The sequence below is a fragment of the Capra hircus genome, chromosome 19 (assembly GCF_001704415.2).
Source record: "Capra hircus breed San Clemente chromosome 19, ASM170441v1, whole genome shotgun sequence".
In the NCBI taxonomy this organism is placed as follows: domain Eukaryota; kingdom Metazoa; phylum Chordata; class Mammalia; order Artiodactyla; family Bovidae; genus Capra; species Capra hircus.
In genome coordinates this window covers 26,959,783-26,984,521 of record NC_030826.1, presented here as the reverse complement: position 1 = coordinate 26,984,521, position 24,739 = coordinate 26,959,783, and the positions used below count along the sequence as shown (strand labels likewise).

Sequence of the window (24,739 nt, the reverse complement as noted above, 5' to 3'; positions counted from 1 at the left end):
AACAAAGACTGATCAGAAGTGACTTGAGAATCATCTAAGAAAAATACCCAAAGAAAATATGCCTCCTGGTGGCGATGGTAAGGGTAATAACTTTCCTGCTTCTGTACTACACCTCTCTGTACTTTTCTAAAATTATGTATTATGTTGTTTGATTGCTAAGTCGTGCCCAACTCTTTTGCCACCCCATGGCCTATCACCTGCCAGGGTCCTCTGTGCAGGGAACTTCCCGGGCAAGAATACTGGAGTAGGTTGCCATATCCTTCTGGGTATCTCCCTGACCCAGGGATTGAACCCTTGTCTCCTGCATTGGCAGGCAGATTCTTTACCACTGAGCCACCAGGGAAGCCCATACAATATGACAATCAGTAGAACTGCTGGAAAAGATGTTATGTCAATGTTGTTTTAAAGCAGGACGAGGCCTATTTGTTCGACCCCAAAGCCAAGACAGAGCAATGCCTGCCGTGCAGTTCATTCGGTGAAAGAATGTACTGTCCGTGCATGGTTTCTGCCCCTGGCCACTAGCGGGGATCAGCCTCGACACTGGAAATGCAACAGCAGCCCAGGCAGGGAGTCGAGCCTGGGTGTTCTTGTCTCCTGCTAAACCACTCAACAGACACACTTTTGGTCAAAACTAGTAAACTTTATTTAAAGTTCAAAAAATAAAATAACAGACAAGAGGCAGCTTTCGCTTTGTTCTTCCCGAGGATCAGATGTGACGACCCAGAGCTGGACCTACCCCTAAGAAGTGAAAATACCCTTTATCCCCAGTCAAGCCACAGCGAGAAGGATGTTTGATCTGGGGACAGGCCTGGGGTAGTGGGGCAGGAAGGAGACCACCACAGAGGGTCAGTGGGTTCTGAGATAGCACAAGTAGAGAACAAAACAAAAGCCCCAGCAGAAGTGGGCCTGGAGCCTCAAAAGGGGACGGTCACAAGGAGCTATGTACAAGGGAGCCAGACTGGGGCTGTAACCCACAGGGGAGCAGAGCGGCAGGGTACCTCGAGGCCGCCCTCCACCTAGCCAGGTGCCGCTGCGCACAGCTCACCCTCAGTTCTCGTCATCACTGTCATCCGGGCTGATGGCTGGACTGGTGAGGCTATAGGTGGGGCTGGTGGGCGAGTAGCCAGGGGAGGTGGGCGAGTAAGTAGAGCCTTTGGGGGAGGTGGGGGAGTAGGTGGGGCTGGTGGGCGAGTACTTGGGGGAGGTGGGAGAGTAGGTGGGGCTAGTGGGTGAATACTTGGGGGAGGTTGGGGTGTAGACAGGAGAGGTTGGTGAGTAAGTAGGTGATGTGGGTGAGTATTTTGGGGTGGTTGGTGAGTAGGTAGGACTGGTAGGTGAGTACTTGGGGGAGGTGGGTGAATATTTGGGGCTGGTAGGTGAGTACTTGGGGGAGGTGGGGGTGTACTCTGGTGAGCTGGGGCTATAGGAAGGACTGGTTGGGGTGTACTTTGGTGAAGTCGGGCTGTAGCTGGGCGAGCTGGGGCTGTAGCTGGGCGAGCTGGGCGTGTAGGTGGGAGACTGTGGTGTGTATCGTGGGCTTGAAGGAGAGTAGCTTGGCGAGGTTGGGGAGTAGCTGGGTGAAGTTGGAGAGTAGCTTGGAGAGGTTGGGCTGTAGTTGGGGCTTGTTGGTGTGTAGTTGGGACTGGTAGGTGAGTAGCTGGGTGACGTTGGGCTATAGCTGGGTGACGTCGGGGTGTAATTGGGACTGGTTGGAGAATAGTTAGGACTGGTGGGTGAGTAACTTGGAGAAGTTGGAGAGTAGCTTGGCGATGTTGGTGAATAGCTTGGAGATGTCGGTGAGTAGCTGGGCGAAGTGGGCGAGTAGCTGGGCGAGGTGGGCGAGTAGCTGGGAGAGGTGGGCGAGTAGCTGGGAGAGGTGGGCGAGTAGCTGGGTGAGGTGGGCGAGTAGCTGGGTGATGTGGGTGAGTAGCTAGGTGATGTGGGAGAGTAGCTTGGGGAAGTGGGCGAGTAGCTGGGAGATGTGGGTGAATAGCTGGGAGAAGTGGGTGAGTAGCTGGGAGAGGTCGGGGAGTAGCTGGGTGATGTGGGGCTGTAGTTGGGGCTGGTTGGAGAGTAGGATGGAGAAGTAGGGGAGTAGGAAGGGGAAGTGGGGGAGTAAGAGGGACTCTGGGGTGTGTAGCCTCCAGGGGAGCGGGGCTCATAGGCAGGTGATGTCGGGGAGTAGCTGGGAGACATGGCACCCCCTGTGGGAGAGAAGCAAAAGAGGTGTTAAGTGATGAGAGATTCATCCAGAAGCCAAGGCCAAGGAGAAAATGAACTTGGCCTTGACAGACAAGGACCACTCACCTGGTGAGGGGATATACGGGCTCGAGGGGCCTGGGGAGCCCGGGGAGCCTGGTGTGGGAGACCAGGCCGGGGAATAGCCAGGGCTGAACCCGCTGGCGTCTGAGGCAGCACTGGGAGAGAAGCCTGCTGCTCCCGGGGTCATCCCACTCCCTGCAAAGAGAGAGACGTTTGTTAAAACCAGAGCTGGAGCCCCACACCTTCCCAGAGCTCCAGGGCCCCCAGCACCCGACATGGGAACCCCTCACGAGCCCAGCCCATCCACCCTCTGAACCACCCAGAGGGCTGTCTTTCCAGGCGGCCACTCACCAACACTGGGGGACCAGGCGCCGTAGGCTGGGGTTGCACCCTGGTTCCAGGGTGTCATGGCTGGAGAAATTCCTCCCATGGGACTGGGGGCCGAGCCGAAGAACATGCCGGTGGCTGCAGAGAGGCACGTGGTGACTCGTAAAGAAGAACACCTGGGGCCTGGCTGCCCTCCCACCCAAGGCCTCCCCGCTCCCACCTCCACCTCGCAGACCCTCATACTCACGTCCGGCAGCCCCCAGGCCTGGGATATTGGTGGGGATCTCCATGCCGTACTTGCACTTCTCTGCATCCAGCAGGAGGTCAAAACAGCCGGTGCCAGCTGGAGCCAGCTGGCCCAGCATGATGTTCTCGGACACCCCCTTCATGGGGTCACTCTCTCCGTGCGCAGCTGCTTCCATGAGCACGTCCACCTAAACCTCGGAAGAGGGGACACGCTGTCACACCCCACCCCCCACGTCCCACCCAACAGAGGAAAAACCGCACCAAGGCCCATCACTCAGCCAAGGAGGCCCTCCTCCCACAGCCAGCCCTCCTCCCCACCTACTCAGCACTTCTCTCATACCGTTTCCTCAAAGGAGCACTTCATGAGAGGTCCAGTGTCCTGGCGGTTGACTCCATGGCGAGTGATGGCCATCAAGTGGCCACGACAGGTCATGGTATCACACAGGAGAGCCAAGTGCCGGTAATTGACGTAGGAGCCGTCGAAGGAGATGACGTGGTACAGCTCCCGCTCCAGGGCCTTCCGTACAGCCTCAATGCCCAGCACCTGGCGTGCAGATGCAGGGGAAGCCTCAAGACCCGCTAACTCTGCTCCCCAGCCACTGCTCCCAGCACCCAGATCCAGTCAGGAGTCCATGAAGCCCAAATGCAAAAGTGGATTCAGGCATGAAACAACCAGATCAGAGAAATGCCCTGAAGGGAGAGCACGGACCACAACCACTGCCCGAGACCCAGGGGGTCCAGAGACGGCGGGGTACCGGCTTGCAGGGGCTCACCGTGAAGATCTCCACGATGTCGTTGGATGTGGTGCGCACAGGGTCCACGTCCTTCTCACTCAGCACGCGCATCAGGCTCACACCGTCCGTCTCCAGGATCCACTCCTGCAGGGCCTTGAACTCCCCGTCCTCTGTGATGATGATCTTCTTCTTGTTGTCAGTCTGCGGCAAGTGCATGTACACCTGGCAAGGGGCAGAGCAGGCTCAGGCTGGGCGGGTGGCGGTGGCAGGAGGGTGCAGGGGTGGACGTGCAGTGGGCATGGCCGGCTGACCTTGCTGATCTGCTCTATGCCCTGCAGGGTCATGTCCGTCAGCATGTTGGACTCGATGCAGCGCAGGAAGACGTCGTCGTCCATCTTGTCCACCACCTCTTCCTCCTGCAGCAGAGGCTGAGTCAGGCCTCTGAGAATCCTCCGGCTCCCCCGGGCTCACCCCGGACCATAGCCTGAGCTACAGAGCTGGGCCTGGCCCAGACCTACCTGCTTCCTTCCAATAAGGTTACTTTCTAACATGTTTTTACCATGGTATTTAAAGAAACCTCAGAGAAGACAGCTACACTCCTCCAGCCTGACACCATTCCCACCCCCTGGGCACTCCCAGGGCGGGAACCAAGCACATGGCGCCTCCACTCTCGTCCTGGTCCTTGTCGCACACCCACCACCCACCCACCAATGCTTTGACGTGTGACCCCATGCAACAGAGGTGTATAGTCCTTGCTCAAGATGCATCCACATGTTATCCACTCTCTGCCAGTTCATATGAAGCTCTGAGCTTTTATGATTAAAAGCGCCAGGCATCCACATCTGCCAAACAATGTTTCAGGAGCCATGCCCAGGAGTGAACTCACTGGTCGAGCATTTTCCTGGGTCTCGTTATAGGCACTGTTACCCCACCTTCCCAAGGATGCAGCCGTTCCTACTGTCTGACCTGCCCTCGGGGAGGAGACAGCCAGGTGACCGGGCTACGGGGACACCCCAACATCAACACCAGCTGTTTATCCATGTGGCACTACTTCACATTGGATAGATTTTTTGCTGCTAGAACTTTTGAAAATCATTGTTAGCCACCCTCCATCTCCAGATGGTGTGGCTGGCACTCAGTGCTGCCTTCATTTTAATTTCCATGGTCAGGAATCAGATTTAATGGTTTCCCGTGTCTGACACAAAGTTTCTGCCTGGGTCCCCTTTACCTCTTGCATCTTGTTTTCATCACTGTTCATGATGCGGATCCGGAGCACCAGCTTCTCTGCGTTATCATCGTTAAAGATGCAGTTCAAGTCGTCACCGAAGCCTGAGGAGAGTGAGCGAGGCAGACGACAGCTGTAGGGCTACGGCCACTTGCGGTGCCCACAGTGCTCCCCAGCGGGCTCTCCTCTGGCTTCCCCCTCCTCACAGAACCCTTCTAGAAGGAGGGTGGGGAAAGCATGAGGAGGAAAAGGCACCGCAGAAGGGACCTGGAACAGAGGTGCCCTGGGGAAGCAGAACCAGTGCCTGGAAGTTGGTGGGTACGGGCGGCATGTCTGGGATGAGAGCACAGGGACAGGATGGGGAGCGAGGGGAGCCCGGGCAGGACTTCCTGGCCTCACCAGCATTGATCTTTTCCGCAATCTGCTCCATGGTCAGCTTCCGGTCAGTCATGTGCTTCCGGTCCAGCTCCACCCGCAAAAGCCAGGGGGAGATTCGGGCCACATCAAAGTCAGGCATCTCATAGTAGACATTCACCCACTCCTGATCCTCGGCCACCACTGTGCTCTGGGGGTTGGGGTCATAGTAGATGGCCGTGTTGGCGGTCACCTTCCTCAATGTTGTGTGTTCCAAGCGGCACAGAATATCCTGGAGGAAAGAGGGATTCTTGACATTCAGGTGGCTCCGAAGGCCTCTTCAAACCCCTCTGGAGAGGGAATTCCACACCCTCATTGAAAGGAAGGGGTCCCCTCCTCCTCCCACCCCGAAACCCATTACCCAAGTCCCACCTTGGCTCTCTCTGCATCTCGAGCAGACTGGCCCAGCAGGAAGACGGTAAGTGAGGGGGTCTTTGGCTTCTTGGAAATGTTGATGAGCTCCTTAAGTCGGGGCACACCCAGAGTCACGTTCTTGGCGGACACACCGGCATAGTGGAAGGTGTTCAAGGTCATCTGGGTGGCAGGTTCTCCGAGGGACTGTGCAGCCAGAGCTCCCACCATTTCCCCCGGATGGGCCTGGGGATGATGGGGAGCAAGAAGAGCTGCTCTCAGAAGAGCAAATCCGCTTGCCTACCCCACTCTACCACCCCCGGTGAACAGGAGTGAGGTGCTGTCAGGGCGGGACAGAAGCATTTGGAAAAGGGAGAGACTTAAAGATCAGAGTCTATTTGATCATCCCCTTCCTCAGACAGCATTTCCATTTACATACACCATTCAGTGGCCAATGGGCTGCACACCCAGGAAAAGGGACTGTGCCATCTAAAATCTTCGTTTTTATCAAGTGAATATTTACCTCACAGTTAGCATGCAGTGCTTATTGAAACTGTGAGGTAAATATTCACTTGGTAACAGTCTTCTAATCATACACCATAAATGATAATCTTTTAATTGGAATCATATAGTATGTAGCCTTTTCAAACAGGCTTTCTTCCTTAGTAATACTATTCTTCAAAGTTGATCACAGTCTTTTTACGGCTTGACAGCTCATTACTTTATCACAAAATAATATGCTCTTGTCTTGTTTATTCTTCATCAATGGAGGCACATTTAGGTTGTTTCCATTGCTTGGCTACTATGAATAAACTGCTGTGAACACCTGCAACAGGTTTTAGTGTGGACACATGCTTCTTGGGGTTGCTTCTAGGAATAAAATTGCTGGGTCAGATGGTAACTCTATGTTTAAACTCTAGAGAAACTGCCAGACGTTTTCCAAAGCAGTTGCAACACCTCTCCAGAAATGTACGAGAGCTCCAATTTCTCCACCACCAATTTCTCCACCACCCTCACCAACACCTGTTTACTTTTTCTTTCAGTCATCCTGCGGACATGAAGTAGAATCTCACTGTGGTTCTGAGTTGCATTTCCCTGATGACTGATCATGTTGAGCATCTTTTATGCATTTACCTCTTCAAGGCTCAGCAGCTATCTCTGCAACATGGAACTAACACTAACAACCCTTCCTCTATGAGGGTCGTCTTAAGACTCCTGAGAAATACAGGAATAAAGCCCCCAACACAGGACCTGGTTCACAGCAGTGTCTCAATGAAGGAGAACTCTATCAGGCAGCTGTGGGCAGAGGTGGGAGGTTCTCACAGCCCAGAGAAGTCAACAGGTCAAAAGAGAGAATTGAGGCTGGGGTGAGGAGTACAGGACTCACAATGGCTTGGTTGAACTTGGACTCGATCTCTCCAAGCAGCCAGTCGAAAGCCTCTCCACTGAGCCGGAATTCCTCGGCCATGCGGCGAGAACACAGCGTGGACCGCAGGTGGATGTTAAAGAGCAAGGTGGCGTTCTCCTGGGCCTGCCGGCTCAGGGGGTCATCCCCATTCACAATCACCAGCTTCTTGCTCAACTCCTTGACGCCTGGGGGCCAAGCAAGAGATAAAGAGCTTATAGACCAGGACTTGCCAGCAGAGCCTGGCCTGGTGGCTCCATGGCAGCTACTCACCCTCTACCACCTTGATGGGGTGCAGGTCAGAGGGAAGGCGAGGGTTGATGTGGAAGATCTTCTGAGCGTTCCAGATCATGCGCAGAAGGTTGCAGGGGAGGACAACCTAGGGCAGGAGGGCAGGGAGGCAGGATCTCAAGTCAGGGCCAGCTGTGCAGGGCCAGCCCCTCTGCAGCCCAGCCCTTCGTGCCCACACGCACCTTGCTGTCACCAGTTGGGAAGATGACTCTGAGCACCTCCCGGTCCTCTCGCATCCGCTCAAATTCTCGTTCTAGCTCATTCTGAATGTGTGCGTTGCTCAGCACATCCTTCACTAGGTCTTCCTGCAGGGTGCGCCGCAGGGCCCTCTCATTGGTGTAATCAAAGCGGAACCTGCAGGTGGCAGGGGTAGAATCAAGGTGAAGATCCCAGCCAGAACAGGGTGTGACTCCTCCTATGGGCCGGGCTGTGAAGAATCTTGGGAGGGAAACGAGATCCAAAGCCAAGGCCCTCTAGCAGCCCTGAGCATGTGCCCGCCCTCTAGGCTTGCTCTGTCCCAACACCAGGCCCCGAAGTCTCAGCTCTCTGTCCACCCTCTCCCATCACGTGGCTGCTGCCACAGAGGTGGGGAAGGAGCATGATAAGGTTAAGGGTTCACTGCAAGATACCGTCCAGGTGATCTCACCTTGGGGGGTTTCGGGGGGAGACAGGGACTCCTACAACCCTGGCCCTGAGCCCCAGGGGCAACAACCACCCGCCAGCAGCCTCCTCACTTCTTCTCAAAAGCCTTGTTGGAAGGCTTGAGGGTGGCCAGATTCTGGAACTCGACACTTTCGCCCGCCAGGCCATCCTCGCCATAGCGCAGCTGCACCACCTGATTGATGGAGTTGCGCACGGTGGCGTCGTACTTCACCATCACCGACTCCATGGACTTTATCAGCCGCCGCTGGATGTACCCTAGGAGCAGAGAATCAACTGAGGGGCCCAGAGTAAGAACAGGAGCCTCTCTACTTTAGGAAGAGTGCTGCTGGCCACTCTGGTGCTCAAGGGAGCCAGCTGGTGGTCCCTCAGGGAAAGCCATGCTCACCACCACCAGATGCAACCAGGGCCCAAGTAGAGACCCCGAGGAACCATCCCCACGTGACTGGTCAGGAGCAGAGAGCCTCAGGCTCCATCCCCATGACATGGAATGCCCCAGCACAGCCAGGTCTGCTTAACTCTTGACCTTCAGTCTCTGCTCTTTCCAGAGAGGCCAAAATGCCTTCCCTGGAGACTGAAGACTTCAGCCTGAGAACCCCACTCAAACCCCCAAGGCTTTCTCCGCCTGGGCTCCTCCCTGGGACTGGCTGGTGGTTGGGGCCTCACCAGTCTCAGCAGTCTTGACAGCTGTGTCGATCAGCCCCTCACGGCCCCCCATGGCATGGAAGAAGAACTCGGTGGGCGTGAGGCCGGCCAGGTAGGAGTTCTCCACAAAGCCTCGGCTCTCAGGCCCATAGTCATCTTTGATGAAGTGAGGCAGGGTCCGGTGCTTGAATCCAAATGGGATCCGCTTGCCCTCCACGTTCTGCTGCCCGACGACAGCAATGACCTGGGGGACAGAAAAGCTGGGCTGCATCCCCTCCCTCAAGTTTCTCCATGCATCGCCCTAACAGCACACCCCTCCATTCCGCCTCCCACCTCCAAGGAACCCTCTGCTGGAAAAAAGGCTCCTCACCTGGGAGATGTTGATCTTGGAACCTTTGGCCCCAGACACGACCATAGACTTAAAGTTGTTGTATTCAGACAGTGATTTCTGGGCAGAAGAGCCGGTCTTGTCTCGGGCATCGTTGAGAATGCGGTTCACCTGGTTCTCAAATGTCTGCCGCAGGGTGTTCCCTGGTGTGGGCTCCAGCTCATTGTTATGTGCCTTCTCAATGACCTGGTGCAAAGAAGGAGACGCAACTCTCAGGGGGACATCGACCTCTGCTGGTCCCTGTCCCTCCCAGCCCCGTGTCCCTGTCACTCCTCCTCAGTTCAAAGCCACTGGGAGGCCCTGGTTCAGCCTCTACCCAGCCTCCACTCTCACCTCTATTACATCCTGCTTGGCCTTCTTAATCGTGTTCTGAATGTCCTGGTAAGTCTTAGAATCAGCGATGGAGTCCCCAATGCCAATGGTATGACCTGGAAATGAGGAGAAGCATCAGCAACACCTTCTTTGGGTTCCCAAGAAACATGAGACGGACTCACAGCCAAGAGCATAGATGGAGGGAACCAAAGCCAAGGAGGGAAGAGAAGGGGAGGGGAGAAGAGCAGTCAGCAGTGAGGGACAGGATTTGTGGACAGAACTTGGTGGAGCCCTAGACTTGCCCTCAATGAGGAGCCAGTTGTTGATGACAGTCTGAATGTTGGAGTAGAAGAGGCGAGTGATGTCGTGACCCATCTCAAGGTAAGAGATGTGGACCAGGGAGCCAGCCGACGTGCCCAAAGACTTCTTACACAGGATGCCCATGATCAGCTCGCCATTCTCCACCACCACCTGCAGAGAGAGCACCGTTCACGGCCCCTGCTGGTGCTCCTGGGTCTGAAGCCCTGCCCTTTGCATCAGGAAGCCAGGCCCCACCTTAGTGTCCCCGGGAGAGATGTGCTTGTAAGGGCCACTGTCCTCATCATCAGGGTGGGTGCTATGGGTGCGGATACAGTTGATGTGGCCGGGTATGATGAGGGAGAAGATCTGCTTCCCCGTCCACAGGGGCCGGGGCTTCAGGATGGCTGGCTGTGGGACCTTCCCATCCCACGTGGACAGGAACATCAGAAGGTTCATCACCTCCCCCTGGGAGGAAAAGAATAAGAGAGACAGAAGTTAGAACTGCAGGCGTCCACGCTTGTGAATGCCAGGGGAGGCCTCCCTGCCAAAGGGGGAAAGCCAGATTTCAGAGGCAAAAAGTGGCAAAGAAGTCTCTGCCAAACTTTCACTGAAAAAATTCGCGGTGATAGTTCAAAATTTCAGAGTCTTTTCTTTAAACAGTAACTACAAACTACTTTTAATAATTAGAAAATAAAGACAAAAGAAAAAGAAATAGAACTTTAACAAAGTCTTATTTCTCTCTTTGCCTTTACTTTCCAGAGGATATCTGAAATTACACATTTTAAGGAACTAAACTTGGAGCTAAGGCGATACACTGTTTTTGGCCTTGATTTTTCTAAGCCTGTTCCCTTCCATTGTCTCACATACAGGTCTGCTGCTGCTGCTGCTGCTAAGTCGCTTCAGTCATGTCCGACTCTGTGCGACCCCATAGACAGCAGCCCACCAGGCTCCCCGGTTACTGGGATTCTCCAGGCAAGAACTCTGGAGTGGGTTGCCATTTCCTTCTCCAATGCATGAAAGTGAAAAGTGAAAGTGAAGTCGCTCAGTTGTGTCCGACTCTTAGTGATCCCATGGACTGCAGCCTACCAAGCTCCTCCATCCATGGGATTTTCCAGGCAAGAGTACTGGAGTAGGGTGCCATTGCCTTCTCCACACATACAGGACACTGCATAGCAAATCAGCAGGTCACTGCCCTTCCCCCGTCATTGCTGTGCTAGGCCCTGCCCACCCAGGTCAGGTTCTCCACACCTCCACCTGTCCCAGATCACACACCCGCTCCAGGAAGACATCCCTCTTGGTGAATTTGCGCACTGCAGTCAATGTGTCCTGCACAATGCCCATGACCGGACGATTGCTCTGGGGGGTGACAATCATGCGTGGCACCATGGCCAGCTCCTGGATCTCAGCCCGCGTCTCCAGGGACTGTGGCAGGTGCAAGTTCATCTCATCCCCGTCGAAGTCGGCATTGTATGGAGTTGTCACGCTACAGTGAAAGAGGAGGGTGAGTTGGGGAGATGCTCCAGTGAAACCCAGGGAGCAGCCCAGACCCACCACCTCACTCAGCAGGCGGACGGACCTAAGATTCAAGCGAAAAGTGGACCAGGGCAGGATGCGAACCCGATGACCCATCATGGACATTTTGTGCAAAGTTGGCTGCCGGTTGAAGATAACAATGTCCCCATCACACATGTGCCGTTCCACCTGGGGAGGTGAGAGGCGGGAGAAACCTCAGTCAAGGAGGAGTGCTAAGAGTGAAGTCACAGTGGCCTGAGATACTTGAGACAGGTGCGCTGTGGTGTCATTTCACTTAAAATGCTTACTACGTACCTGCTCTGGGCCAGGTCCCAGGCCAGATTCCAGGTTATCAGAGAAAACGAAGACACGGTACCCAAACCTCAGGGAAGTCCTCTGGGGGACAAAACCTCAAGGTGCTCTGACCATGAAACCTTTTGCTCCAGGCACCCCGCACCCCCACCCCTGCCAATCTCCCTTTCCTGCCATGTGTCCCTCATGCTACTCGTGGGTTTTTATGACCCCCACCCTCACTGCCAATGCCAGCAGCTGGCAGCTACAAGCTTGCCTAGGATAGCAGGAGCCTTTTGAAAAGACACAGATTCTAATAAACAGGATAGCCTCAGCTGCCCCATTCCAGCTGGACCCCCAGCCTGTTACATGCCTTGTAGCCAGTCTGCAGGTGAAGGTCACTGGGCTTGGGGTGGAAACGCAGGTCAATGCGATCACCATTGTCCCGGATGATGTACTTGGCTCCCGGGTACTGGCTGTTCCCCCTGCGCACTAGTTCCTGAAGTCTAGGGAGAGAAGTGGAATGAATAAATCACTCTCCAAAGAGCCCTGTCGTCACTCCTCCCCCACGGCTACAAGTGGCGCTTGAATGTCTCAACTTCAAAGCTCTCTCGAAGCTGGGAGAGCACCGCTGCCTTCCTGGCCCCTCCAGGCAGGGCTTCTGAACTGAGCACACCTGTCAATGTTGAAGGGGGTGACGATCTCCGCAAAGGTCATGTTGGCGGCAATGGAGCGTGGCACGCCGACCTGGTCAATGGAGAGGTTGGGGTCGGGGGTGATGACAGTGCGGGCTGAGAAGTCCACGCGCTTGCCCATCAAGTTCCCACGCACACGGCCTTCCTTCCCCTTCAATCGCTGCTTCAGGGACTTGAGGGGACGCCCAGACTTCTGCATGGCCTGTGAGGAGACAAAGGGCAGGGGGCACCCCGGCATTCAGCACTGGCCCCCACCCTGACCCCCTCCCCTTTCTCCCAGGCTCCAGGCGCGGGGACCCTGCTGACTCACACGAGGCAAGCCAGGCAGCTCATTGTCCACCATGGTGGCCACGTGGAACTGGAGGAGCTTCACGTCCTCGGCGATGACATGGGCAGCTGCGCCGTTCTGCTCATTGCGCCGAAGCTGATTGTTGATCTTGACAATGTCAGCCAGTTTGTGGGTCAGGTCGTCCTAAGGCAGAAGTCAGCACTGTCACCGTCCAGCTACCCTGCACATGCCAGCATACAGTGTCTCTCACCCCTGTCCCCTACCACCACCCTGGGTGGCAGCTCTGGGCTCTCGGCTCACAGATCCAGAGCACCGTGATGGGTTTTAACCTGCTTAAGGGGCTCACTAAAGGTCATACAGCCAGCAAGTGGCAGGTGTCTTCAGGCCAGGATGATCTGTCTGGCACCCCGCACACCTTCCCCACCCCACCCCCACACACACCTTTGCCCAGATATCCAGCCTAGCTATGAAGTGGGGCCCCACAGCTGCTGACCTGGTTGCGGGCAGAGCCCTGCATCACGACAGCGGGCCGCACGGAGAGCGGGGGCACAGGCAGCACAGTGACGATCATCCACTCAGGCCGAGCGTAGCGCGGCTCCATGCCCAGGACAAAGCACTCCTCGTCGGAGATGCGCTTGAAGATCTCATGCACCCGCTCGGGGCTCAACAGGATCTTCTTCTCTTGAGAGTCCTCATTGACATGCTTCCATTCTGCGTATAGCTCCAGGCCGGAGCGCCGGATCCGAGGCTGGTACCGACCGCAGCCACCGTGGCCCTACCAACGGGACAGAGAGGCCATCAGAGCCCAGAGGGTGGGTTTGCCAGTCCCTCACTCTTCTGTGACCTTCAGGTCCTGCTGCTTCTGCTGCCTTCTCCCTTCCCCCCTCCAAGACCACCCTGCCCCTCGCCCGCTCCCAACAGTCTGGGCAGCCCCAGCTACCTTTTCTTTGGTCAAATCTTCATCGCCCTCAGGCTGCTCCACACCAAACTTGTTGTCCATCTCCTCCCCGCCCTCGCAGATGTTTTTGCCCTTGCAGAGGTCATAGACGTGTGTGAGCCGCTTCTTGGGCTGCCCCTTGGACTTAGCCAAAATGTCCTTGATCTTCGGGTTGTTCTGGGAACAGAGCAGACAGAGTGGGGTCAGTTGGGGCTGCTCCCCTGCCTCCCCACCACCCCGCAGCAACCCCTCCCCCTGGCCAGAGCCTGTCTCCCACTCACAGAGTCCACAAGCAACTTGGAGCAGAAGAAGCAGACACAGCGCAAAACTTTCATGGTCTTGACCAGGAAGCCAACGTGGAACACAGGCTTGGCCAGCTCAATGTGGCCAAAGTGGCCAGGACACTCTGTCATGTTTCCTGTGGGAAAACACACGTGACATGTTCCTTCCAGCACTCACCTCAGAGACCAGGTCTCTAGGCTTCCACGCTCAGACCCAGTTCTCTGTGAGGCAAGCCTCTCCCTCCCTCCAGGGTCCACGCCAGATGCCCCGCCGCTCACCTGCACAGGTTTGGCAGCGGCCCGTCCTCTCAATCACCCCCTGCCTCGGATCCATCAGCCCCCCGAGCTTGGGGCGGCCTCCCTCCGTCGTCTCTGGGTATTTGATGCCGCCCTCTGTCACAGACATTCGCTTCTGTGGAAAAGAAAGGCCCGTACTAAACTGAATCCCTACTTTTCAGATTTCATGGCTGGTGAGCTCTATACCGAGGCCTCAAAGGACCCTCAACTACTTACAAAAGAGCTGAGCAGGTTTAGCTTGGAGTGAGAGGAGTGGGAGGTCAGTGTGTGTGATATTTGATTCTGAAAATGCCAAAGTCAAATACCACAAGTCAGAAGCTCATTCCAGTCACCTTCTGAGTGAGACAGGGCATGCAGACCAGTGTGTGGGCAGCTCTGGGCTCCACACACACTATTCATTCCTCTGGGTTGAATTCTAGGCCACTGTCATCCATAGAATTTAACCGCAAAAGAAATAAAGCTGCTTCAAAGGGGGAAAGAATAGGGAAAAAATCAATGCATTGTTTCTTTCCCAAAGCTGGAACCAAGGCTAGAATTGGGGTCCCTGGCAGGAACTTCCCCGTATGACCACCCACACCTTGACAGCCCAGGTATGTTGCCCCAAGACATGCCTTGTCAACTCTAACCTCACCTCCTAAAGTTAGGCACTCTTTGCCTATATCCTTGTCACCTCCTCTTTCTCAAGGGCTTGGACCAGCCTGAACCCCTTCTACATTCAGACATTTTAGGATAAGACAGAAGGAGGGGGCGCTAGAGCAAAGGGTTGGTGAAAACTGTCTGGAGCACAGAAAATTTTCAGGGTGAACCCTGGAGCCTCAAGAGATGGCTTGAGGGTTTTGGCCCTTGGTGAGAATCCTGGGGAAGGTACAGCCAGGACTCAATGGGACCAATTCAGTGGAGGAATAGGCGAGAAGGCAGAGCTCAGAAACAGGTACAACCTGAAAAGAGACTTCGGCTCTGAGCTGTTCAAGGAAACCCATGGCAACTTTTCACACCCTGAAAACCAGAAACTTTACAATTGGTTAAGCTTTGATCCACTAAACTTCCACAGAGAAGAACTCAGAAGAATGTAATAAAAGCTTCTAGTTTGAGTGTCAACTTCGTGCCAGGCACTAAACATGCCTAATGTGCCGTGGCTGTCTAACCCTAACCAGGAACCTGCTGTTAGTGAATTCCTGCTCTTTGCCATGGGCAACCTGAGGCTATAAAGCGACTGCCCAAGGCCTCAATCTCAAGGAGCCAGCAGGAGTCAAATCCAGCTCTCTCTGATTCCAGACCTGCTCATCAGCCTACGGTACCGCAGCGGAAACAGGCAGTTAAGACTCCAGGACACCCAGAGCACGATTCACCACAGCCAAGACAACCTAAACGCTCACCAACGGATGAATGGCTAAAGATGATGTGATACGTACATACAATGGAATATTACTAAGTTATGAAAAATGAAATAATGCCACTTGCAGTAACATGAATAGACCTAAAGATAATCATATCAAATGAGGTCAGGCAAACACAGAAAGACAAACACCATATGACATCACTCATACGTGGGATCTAAAATATGATACAGGGACTTCCCTGGAAGTCCAGTGGTTAAGAATTCACCTTCCAATGTAGGGATCACGGGTTCGATCCCTGGTTGGGAAACTAAGATCCCACATGCTGCCGGGCAGCTAAGCCCATGCACGGCAACAAAGACCAAAAAGTAATAATTAAAATAATAAAAGACTCAGCTCAGGCACTGCTTCTTCCAGAAAGCCTTTACACAGCCTCCCCAGGCAGACTGGTGCCCCTCCCATGCATCCACACCCCTCCATCACTGCACATCTCATAACACAATGAAGTTATTTGTTGGGGTTTGTCTTCCTCATAGATTCTAAGCATCTCTTGGGCAGGTAGCATTCCTCTATTCTCCTGGATCATGTGAAACTGAACTAAACTGCTTAGGACCCTCCACTGCAGGGAAGTGCCCTCAAAGAACTTGAAAAGAGAAAGGCTGTTCCCTTATAGTTAAACCAATGATCCTCTCATAATGAAATCTGATTAGCCACTGCTGGGTAGTGGTCTACAGATACAGGGCTAAGAGGTTCTAAACATCCACAATGCTCATCCAGATGACCTGATGAAACCTCAAGGAGACAGGTCCTGTGCTGACTAAATTCACGAAGCCAGACCCCATCAGCTGCATCGTGTCTCATGAGACACACAACGGAAGAGTCTGCTTGCCTTGAATGAAACACAACGAAGCAGGAGCTGGCCTGAATCTGGCTCCAGAGGTCACTACAGACAGACCTAAAGGAAATCACACTCAAGGCTTTTCACGTCCCTCTGCTCCAAGTCCACGCTCACCAAACCAGCCACCTTCTAAAGACTCCCTCTGCTCCCAGGCATTGAAAGTGGACCAGGGGCTGTCCTGGAATGTTCTGGAGTAACCCCTCTATCTAAGTTATATTTTGGATTACACACAAAAGACTTCAGCCCGCAATCCTTCATCTATCGGTTTGCACTGCCCATATGGTAAAGGTTTGACTTCCAAGGGCTCAACACTTCTGCTCCAACTACAATAGATTTCTCAAAATTCCTTTTCTTCACATGCTCTCCTTTCCAGCAAACTTATTCTCAAGGCCCAGTTCAAATGTCACCTCTTTAGAGAGCATTCTCAACTCTTTCTAGCCTTATCTACACCCCAGCAAAGTTCTCAGCCCAACGTTAATTACTTGTTTACACATCTGTGTCTCCCACTGGACTGTAATCCTTGAGGGCAAGGATCACGTTTCGTTTGTTTAGTAAAAGAACCAGCACAGGGTAGGGGCTCAGTGAACACCTGCTGCATGGGTTTTTCCAGGCAAGAGTACTGGAGTGGGTTGCCATTTCCTTCTCCAGGGGATGTTCCTGACCCAGGGATTGAACCCGGGTCTCCTGCATTACAGGCAGACGCTTTACCCTCTGAGCCACCGGGAAGCCCTTGGCAACAACAGCCCAAACTTTCCTCAAACAGAAAACACTGCTGTGTCTTACAGTCAGCCTAAGAGCCCTCTCTATTTCAACACATACACTACTGTCAAGACGTCTGGAAAACATTTTACCTTTTATACTATCTGCGCCCCAAGAGGCTTCTCCAGGCCTAAGTGGAACTTTGTTATTCCCTCTAACACGAAACATGATATAAATGGTAAGCCAGTAAGCCTTGCAGACGAAAATCAGTCTTGCAAAAGCCTACACACCAGAGATGATGCCTGTGAAATTTTGTGAACAGCCTTCCATGCTTTTTAAAAATTGCAAATATATTCCCATTCTTCCACAAACGGAGCCTCATTGTGCATACTGTTGAGGAACCTTTTCCTTTTTCCAGATTCCTAAACTTTAGCCGTTCACAATGCCCTTACTGCCTCACTACCTGTCACAGCCAAAAGAGATCCACTTGTTAAATACCCGGATCCAAACAACCTAGTAATGATTTACATGAGAGCAGCTTAACAGCCCTTTGAAAAAACAATACACAAAAACTGAGACAAATTTTAATGTATTAAAGTAACATTTTTATTTATAAAATAACAATTTGATGTTATTGGTTTTGTTATGTGGTTATCCAGAATAACCACAATTACTTATGACACCTGTTGCGCACCGCGCTTCTCAAATCTTAGAATCAGATACCACTATTATCTCTGGTTCCACACTGATTCTTGCCCAGTATTTAGCAACTGCTAAAACCCCAGCTTCACAGATATGACGTCATCGAAAGGGATCTGGCGCCATCTAATGCTGAAAGGGAGAAGGCAATGGCAAGCCACTCCAGTGCTCTTGCCTGAAAAATCCCATGGATGGAGGAGCCTGGTAGGCTGCAATCCCCGGGGTTGCTAAGAGTGGGACATGACTGAGCGACTTCACTTTCACTTTTCACTTCCATGCATTGGAGGAGGAAATGGCAAGCCACTCCAGTGTTCTTGCCTGGAGAATCCCAGGGACAGAGGAGCCTGGTAGGCTGCCGTCTATGGGGTCGCACAGAGTCGAACACGACTGAAGTGACTTAGCAGCAATGCTGAAAAGAAAGCTCCCCAATCGAGTGGTTCCCAAGGCATCAGGCAGATGAGCTCTGCTTCTCCTAAAATTTAAAAATCTCCCACTGGATCCCTGTGGGTGCTGCGGTGCCTCAGGAGTTTGCAAATAGGGAGTCAGGGGACTTAACCTATTAAGAGAGTCTTATTCTATTATAATAAACCCTGTTTTGTTGAATAGAATTCCTAGCAGCAAATACTTACGTGACTTATAATTTCAAACAGTATCATTTACAAACAATGTTGCAGTAAAAATCCTTCTATGTGTATTTTTATGTACCTGTCCAACTATTCGTTCACCCATTTATTCGAGTAACTTTTACTACATGCCTATTATGTGCCAGGCACTATTTGAGATGCTGGAGGAAGAGAGGGCAATAACAAAGTTCTACACGAAATTTACATTCTATTCAGGAAGTAAGAAACAAAAAAACTAATCCTTTCAAGTACTGACCAGTAGGAAGTAGAATAAAGTCAAGACTCGGGGTTAGAGAATGCAAAAAGATGCTACTTAAATAGGGTGGTTGGGGAACAGCGGCTAAGGATAGGACATCCGAGCAGAAAACATACTGACAGAGGAACAGACCCGCAGAGGTCTGAGCAATGCTTTTCTAAGCAGCAGGAACAGTGAATAATAAAATCCCTGAGGCAGGAATGAGCTCCTAGTTCTGGATCAACCAGCAGGTCAGGGACGTTAAGAGCAAAAAAGAGATTGGGAATGAGATGGAGAGGTCAGCAGGGGTCAGAAAGCACAGGACCGCACAGAACAGAGTAAGCAGTCTGGATCCTTTGAAGAGAATTCCATGCAGGGGAGAGATGCCATGAAAAGATCTCTCTAGCTGCTCTGCAAACTCTAACAGAAACAACTAGGGTCTGGGACTACCGTGGCACCCCATGGGAAAGACGATGGTGGGGTGAACCATGGTGGCTGAGCCAGTCATAAATGACTGGATTCCACCACATTTTAAAAGGCAGAACCAACAGACTGGCGGACAGACTGAGCAGAGGCTGGGAGAAAGGGAAGAGTCAAAAAGATGGCTTTGGGGTTAAGGGCGGGAGCCTCTGGATGCACTGTGGAGCCCTTCCTTGCTTGCTGAACCAGGCAAGGCTGGGGGAGGGGCATACTTGAGGAGAGACATTAATAGTCTTTTCTTTAAGGATAAATTTTTACAAGTGCAGCCCTGGGCCAAATAATATGCATATTAAACAATCCACACTGTCAGACTGTCCTCCAAGAAGGTTATACACCAAGCTATCCCTACCAAAAATTGTGTAAGCATGCCTATTTCCCAGTGCTTTTGTCAACAGGGAAAAATCAGATAAGAAAAAAAAGTTTGTGTTTAATTTGCACTTTTTATTAGTAAGTTGAATATTTCTATTGGCCATTTGTCCTACTTCTATGCACTGCCTATTCGTAACCTTGATCCTTTTATCTAGATTTGTGCCTTCCTGATTTCTAAGTGTTCCTTATACATTAAGGAACCTAACCTCGTCCATCACGTTGCAAATACGGTTTCCCAATCTGTTTTTCAGCTGTTCATGGTGTCGCTGACAAACAGAAGTGGCTCTTATTTTTTCAGTTTGCCTTGCTCTTCTTTGTAGATAAAATGCTTAGCTGGGTGCCTATCACATAACAGGCACTCAATAAAATTTACCCATAATTCACTCATTCCTACTAAGGGTTTTCCCCTTGGTATCAGCCCCCAAAAGCTGTCTATACTTTTTGAGTGCTTTTTAGTTTTGCTTTTTAGACGTCAACCTCACTCCATCTGGAATTTATTCTGTGTGGTCTGAGTTCAGGACATTCTAATTCCTGGCACAGCTTTCCTATAGCTGAGCCCCTGCCTTTAGCAAAATTGTCTCCATCCACAGAGCTATTCAATTCCATTCTTTCCAGCTCACTGGCTTCCTCCAGTTCATTCCACAAATGAGTCTGATTCACCCATAGCCCTCCCTACCTGGTCCCTCCGGCTTCCACTCTTAGTCTTCCTCCCCAGTCAGTTCTTCATAGAACAATCAAACCAGTCATTGTTTTTTAAATGTAAATTTGATATCACTCTCCTGCTTATAAATTCTCCAATAGCTTCCTATTGAAAACAGAATGAAATCTGGATTCTTCACCATGATTTACAATATCCCACCTGGCCTGCCCCACCTCATGCGTCTCCAGCAATGGTTTAGTAACACTCTCCTTCTCACCACTAAACCCCAGCCACCCTGGTCACTTTTCAGCTTCCAGGGCACACCCTCCCTCAGGCCCTTTGCACTTACTCTTTCTTCTGCCTGAAAAGCTCCTGTCCAAGAACCTATGGCCTAGGAGACTGGCTGCTTCTCATTATTCAGGTAATGTCATCCCAGGCCTTTCCAGACCCTGACACCACCCCATCTAAAGAAGCCTCACTTCATTCACCATCCATCGTGTAACACCGTTTCACTTTATTCAAGGCACCTGCCCTTAACAGAATTATCTTGTTCATTTATTCGTGTTTATTGTCTGTCTTCCCTGCCCCTTCTCAAAGTGCTCTAGATTCTAGAAGACAGGGTCCTCGTCTTTTTCAGTTCTGTATCCCCAGCATCTGTTCTGCCTATTGCGTAGCAGCTACTCAGTTAACATTTGTAGCAGGGGGAGGGAAAAATATTGGGGGCTCGACTTCTCATCCAAACCTGTAAAAGCCTCTTAGCATTCGTGTCATCTCATTTAACGTTGGTGACTGTGGTGTGGAGCCCCTTCTCTCCCTCCTGCTCACCCTCCAACCCCTCCTGTTGCCAAGGCCCCCAGCTCGGACACAGCACTAAACTTGCTGACCCCCTAGGAAAATTTAACTCTGGCTAGCCGAGGCTGGACCCAGCACTGCCTTGGCGCCACTAACCCTTCCGGTCCCCTTGGGCAGGAGAAGTGCCAAGTTTCCACGGCTATCGTCAAGCCCCGCCCGCGATGCGGGAGGGAGGAGCAGTGGGAGGGCAGAGCCGCTTACCAGTTCATCCGGACTGAGGACTCCGAACTGCACTCTCTTGATGGTGCGCAGCGGGCATGCGCTGTCCCCGGAGGGGGGGCCACCCCCGTGCATCGCGGAGGCAGGCGCGCTGCGCAGGCGCAAACCTCAGTACAAAAAGCCTGCGCCGCCTCCACCTAGGCGCTCAGACCCCGTCCGGGCGGCCGCCGGGAAGGACCTCCCCGAGTTGGGAGGAAAAAGCCGGAGGAGGGAAAGGTGGGGGAGGGAAGGAGGCGGGGAAACGAAAAGGAGTGAAAGGAGCTCCCCTCCGCCTTTGCGGAGATTTTTCCGTCTCCCAAAAAGAAAAAAAAGAGGAAGGGAAAGGAAAAGGTTTCGGGGGAAGAAGAAGAAAAAGGGAAACGAATAAATAAGTAACCGGGCTCCTGAACGGCAGAGGTTACGGCAGTTTGTCTCTCCCCCTTCCGGGAGCCGCCTTCTTCTCCAACCGTCCCGGCCGCGCTCTCGGCGCTTCTGAGGAGAGAACTGGCCGAATGACGCCTTTTATAGATTCGCCCCAGCTTCCCCCGCCCCTTCCTTTCCCGCCCTCCTTTGCGCTACGGGGCCGCCTACGCCGGCGTGCACGGGGCGCGCGCTCGAGTCGTTTTCGTCGCTTCTCAGCTCCCTGGCTGGGTGACCTTTTGAAACGACGATGGGGAAGGGAACTTTTTTACCCCACCGCCTCCCTTCGTTACTCCCTCCAGCACCGAGGTTTAAGGTTTACAGATTCGAGGGTAAATATAGGCCAGTTTTATTCTAGTTTGGCTTGCGGTTTCATCTTTAGCTAAAGTTTCTTGTTAATATAATCCCCCACGCTGGAAAATGGTCTGTTCTGAGACTCGGTAATGAAGGAGGCGGGGCTCGTCGGGTCCTCCCAAGTGGCTTCCCGGAGTGGGGGAGCGCGGGGGCCATTCTTGGTCATGAATATGCAGTAATCGCTCTGAATATGCAAGAACAGATCAAGATGGCGAGGCCGGTTGCTGTCCGGAAGTAGCTGATAGCTGTCGAGCGGCCTCCTGGGACGGGTGGGCATCTCCTGGCCTCTAGTGGGGCGCTGTATGGAGAAGGCGATGTATGTATCCAGAAGGTTCTGGATTCGCGACCTGAGCCGCTCAGAGGCCTCAGCTCAGCGGCTTGCTCCGGAAGGACGTTGGCCACCGCCGTCCGGGAGAGATCACGGGACCACGACAATCCAAGAAAAGCAGATTAACAACTGGGCGGGACACAGAAGTCCTGAGGCACTAGGGGTCAAGGCATCTGAACATTAGGAAATCCTCCCCCTTCTAGAATATTTCAAAAATAAGATGGGGCGGAGGGTGCGGGGATCCCAGGGGATTCTCCAAGCCGGGGAAAAGGGGGGAGAAGGACTTCCACTGTCCTTACAAAGCAGAGATGACACCAACTGCACAGCCACATTCAGAGTGATCCTTGTTTGATGTCAATATCACGTCACCACCCCAAGGTGGGGAGGCATAACCACGAGAAAGGGAAACTATCGCTCAGGGAAAGAAAAGCACACTCCCTTCCCCCAGCGCAGCTGCTTGCTCCGTTTGCCTGAAAGCCCCAAGCACTCCAGCCCCAAAGCTCCTCTCTGCTGCCCAGGGAAAAATCCTCTCCGCGGTTCATGGCCTGCCTGCCTCAGCCCCTTCCTTGGGCCTGCTCCTCAGACCTCCCTTCAAGCCCCAGCCTAGACTCCAAATACGTTGGTCTCCAGGCTTATTCCAAGACTTCTCAGCAGTCCCTCTCCACCAAGTCCCCAAGTCATCCTTGACTCGAAGGGGTGTCCCTCTCCTACAGCAGTTCTTTCCTAGTCACTTGTTCTCCCATGTTTGTATTCCAGTTTTTCCTTCTTTTTACCCAGCCCCCCCCACCCCACCCCCAGGCTCTCAAGTTGGATCTCACTCCTCCACCTGCCCTTCCCTCTCACAGCTGAGGTTCTGGGCAGTGATAATGGCAATGCTGCCCAAAACGACCCCTGCCCCCATGATGTCAGAAGGTGCCACGGTCTCATAGAGCACATAGTATTGCAGCATCAAGGCCACCACCACCTCAGAGTGCAGGACGGCACACACCAGGGCGGGGTGGGCCTTAGTGACCGCATAACTCACACACACAAAGGAGACCAGGGCAAGGATCCCCACTGCCCCCACACAGCTCCAACTCAGAGGATCCTTGGGCAGCACGGGGGTCTGCAGCATAAAGAGGCCTGGCACAGAGCCCACCAGCCCCACCAAACCAAACAGGAAGGCCACTGTTGGTAGGCAGGAGGGAAAGTCCAGGGAGCGATACACCAGGAGCCCCAGTGACAGTGCCAGGCCACCTAGGAAAGCAAGCACATAGCCTAGGGCAGTGTAGAGGCCCGTGGTCCCCTCCTGCAGGGTCCCTAGTCCAGGTCCCACAATAATGATGAGTCCCAGAGTGCTGCCCAACAAGCCACACCAGTCATAGCCGCTGAGACGCTGGCTCTCAAGGCAGAGGGCGAGGAGAGCAGAGCAGACTGTGGAAGAACCTTTGCGGACGGTGGCAGCGTTGCCGGCGGGCACCACCTGAACTGCACTGTAGGCACATCCGATGCTGAGGACGTTGAGCAGGGCGTGGAGGCAGGCCCGGCCCCGGACATCGGGAGGTCCTAAGAGGGGGTCACCACGAAGTTTAAGTAGCAGGGCAATGGGGAGGTGGAAGAGGCATCGACAGATGAGCAGCTCCAGCGAGGGAAAGTGGGAAGCCTGGTAAGCCATACGGGAGAAGGGGCCCACGAAGCCAGCAGGTAGGCCCCCACCCAGCAGGGCCACGAGCAGGCCCTTGGTGGCATCGGAGGGCCGGCAGCGCTGGTGCGATGAGAGACTGGGCGGAGTGGAGGGCGGTGATGGCTGTGTGAAGTCAGGCAGGTTGAAGTAGGGGTGACTGCCAGCCTGTTAGGGAGAAAGGAGCTCGGGCATTAGGGCAGCCATAGCCCAGGGGACATGGGGCAGAGCACATGCTAGGCTGAGCTCTGGGACCCTGTGGGACAGTAGAGGGGCAGGCTGTCTTTCTGAGGAACTCTTGGGAGCTAGTCAGGGCCTAAAAGATGGATGAGGTGGTATAGTGTGGGCCTTGAGTCGCTAAAGTAGGAAGCGGGGAGTGAGCAGTCCTGGAGTATCTCAGGGTAAGTTGTTCCTGGGAGGAGAAAAAAAGGACCTAGGGATGCTCTGTCGATTTGAGGAAGGGGAGGCGGCCTCAGGTGCTGTGTGTCTGTGTGATGTCACAGGTTCCAGGGACATCTAGGAACACCATGATGAATTTCACTTGTGGGTGTCTAGGAAAGCTGGGCAGTCTCAGGGAAGGAGGGGAAAGGAAGCAGCCAGGAGCTACAGGGAAGGGGGTCCCTGCTCCCCTGCCCCCCACACTCACCATCTTTCCTTGGACTTCCTCCTCTCCTCCTGACTCAGGGACCCTGGGCCCTTCAGAGCTCCAGCCATTGTGACCTGGTTGGAGGGGTTCTTCCCTGGAACCCTCCTGAGGTGGGGGTGGAGGTTGTTCCCTGGAACCTCCCTCAGGTGGAAGTGGGCCAATTTTCTTGTTTCCAATTCTGCTTTATTTCTCTGTGACTCTAAAGTCTGTCTGGTTCCTTTTTTCCTCTTTTCAACCATGTCTGTGATGAGACGTCTTTGGTTTTTAGTTAATTTATTTGTCTTGCCCTGTTTCAGAAAGCTTTTATGGACAGCACCTCTGAGGGCCAGCTCCTGCATCTCCTGAGTTTTGAATTTTTGAACAGCAGGGAGGAGTCTTCGGGACAGTCCCTCTGGAGTTTGAGGAATGTGTTTCTTCTCTGTGTGCTTCCACCTGGTGG

General features: G+C 53.2%; 2 protein-coding genes across 2 annotated transcripts; both read right to left on the bottom strand.

The window, feature by feature from the left end:
* Positions 620-21,393, bottom strand: POLR2A (RNA polymerase II subunit A). The gene is made up of 29 exons (XM_018064584.1): positions 20,896-21,393; positions 13,845-13,977; positions 13,566-13,702; positions 13,288-13,461; positions 12,841-13,122; positions 12,369-12,530; positions 12,040-12,260; positions 11,737-11,869; positions 11,137-11,261; positions 10,833-11,043; positions 9,816-10,025; positions 9,563-9,731; positions 9,282-9,376; positions 8,931-9,134; positions 8,582-8,804; positions 7,990-8,173; positions 7,438-7,609; positions 7,238-7,343; positions 6,947-7,152; positions 5,581-5,805; positions 5,194-5,440; positions 4,798-4,898; positions 3,881-3,985; positions 3,609-3,791; positions 3,176-3,379; positions 2,837-3,023; positions 2,614-2,727; positions 2,308-2,457; positions 620-2,204 (listed from the first exon to the last, which is right to left on the bottom strand). The coding sequence occupies exons 1-29, from the start codon at positions 20,986-20,988 to the stop codon at positions 1,048-1,050; spliced, it is 5,913 nt and encodes a 1,970-aa protein (XP_017920073.1). The 5' UTR covers positions 20,989-21,393; the 3' UTR covers positions 620-1,047.
* Positions 22,274-24,408, bottom strand: SLC35G6 (solute carrier family 35 member G6). Its single transcript, XM_005693506.3, has 2 exons — positions 24,301-24,408; positions 22,274-23,822 (listed from the first exon to the last, which is right to left on the bottom strand). The coding sequence occupies exons 1-2, from the start codon at positions 24,301-24,303 to the stop codon at positions 22,809-22,811; spliced, it is 1,017 nt and encodes a 338-aa protein (XP_005693563.1). The 5' UTR covers positions 24,304-24,408; the 3' UTR covers positions 22,274-22,808.

What these genes read in the sequence shown, in the direction of transcription:
- POLR2A (XM_018064584.1), bottom strand. Translation starts at nt 20,988, where the DNA reads ATGCACGGGGGTGGCCCCCCCTCCGGGGACAGCGCATGCCCGCTGCGC. An exon ending in CCAAGCAGGATGTAATAGAG is followed by an intron (nt 9,135 to 9,281) that starts GTGAGAGTGGAG and finishes TCTTTGCACCAG; the next exon opens with GTCATTGAGAAGGCACATAA. An exon ending in GAGATGCAGAGAGAGCCAAG is followed by an intron (nt 5,441 to 5,580) that starts GTGGGACTTGGG and finishes TCTTTCCTCCAG; the next exon opens with GATATTCTGTGCCGCTTGGA.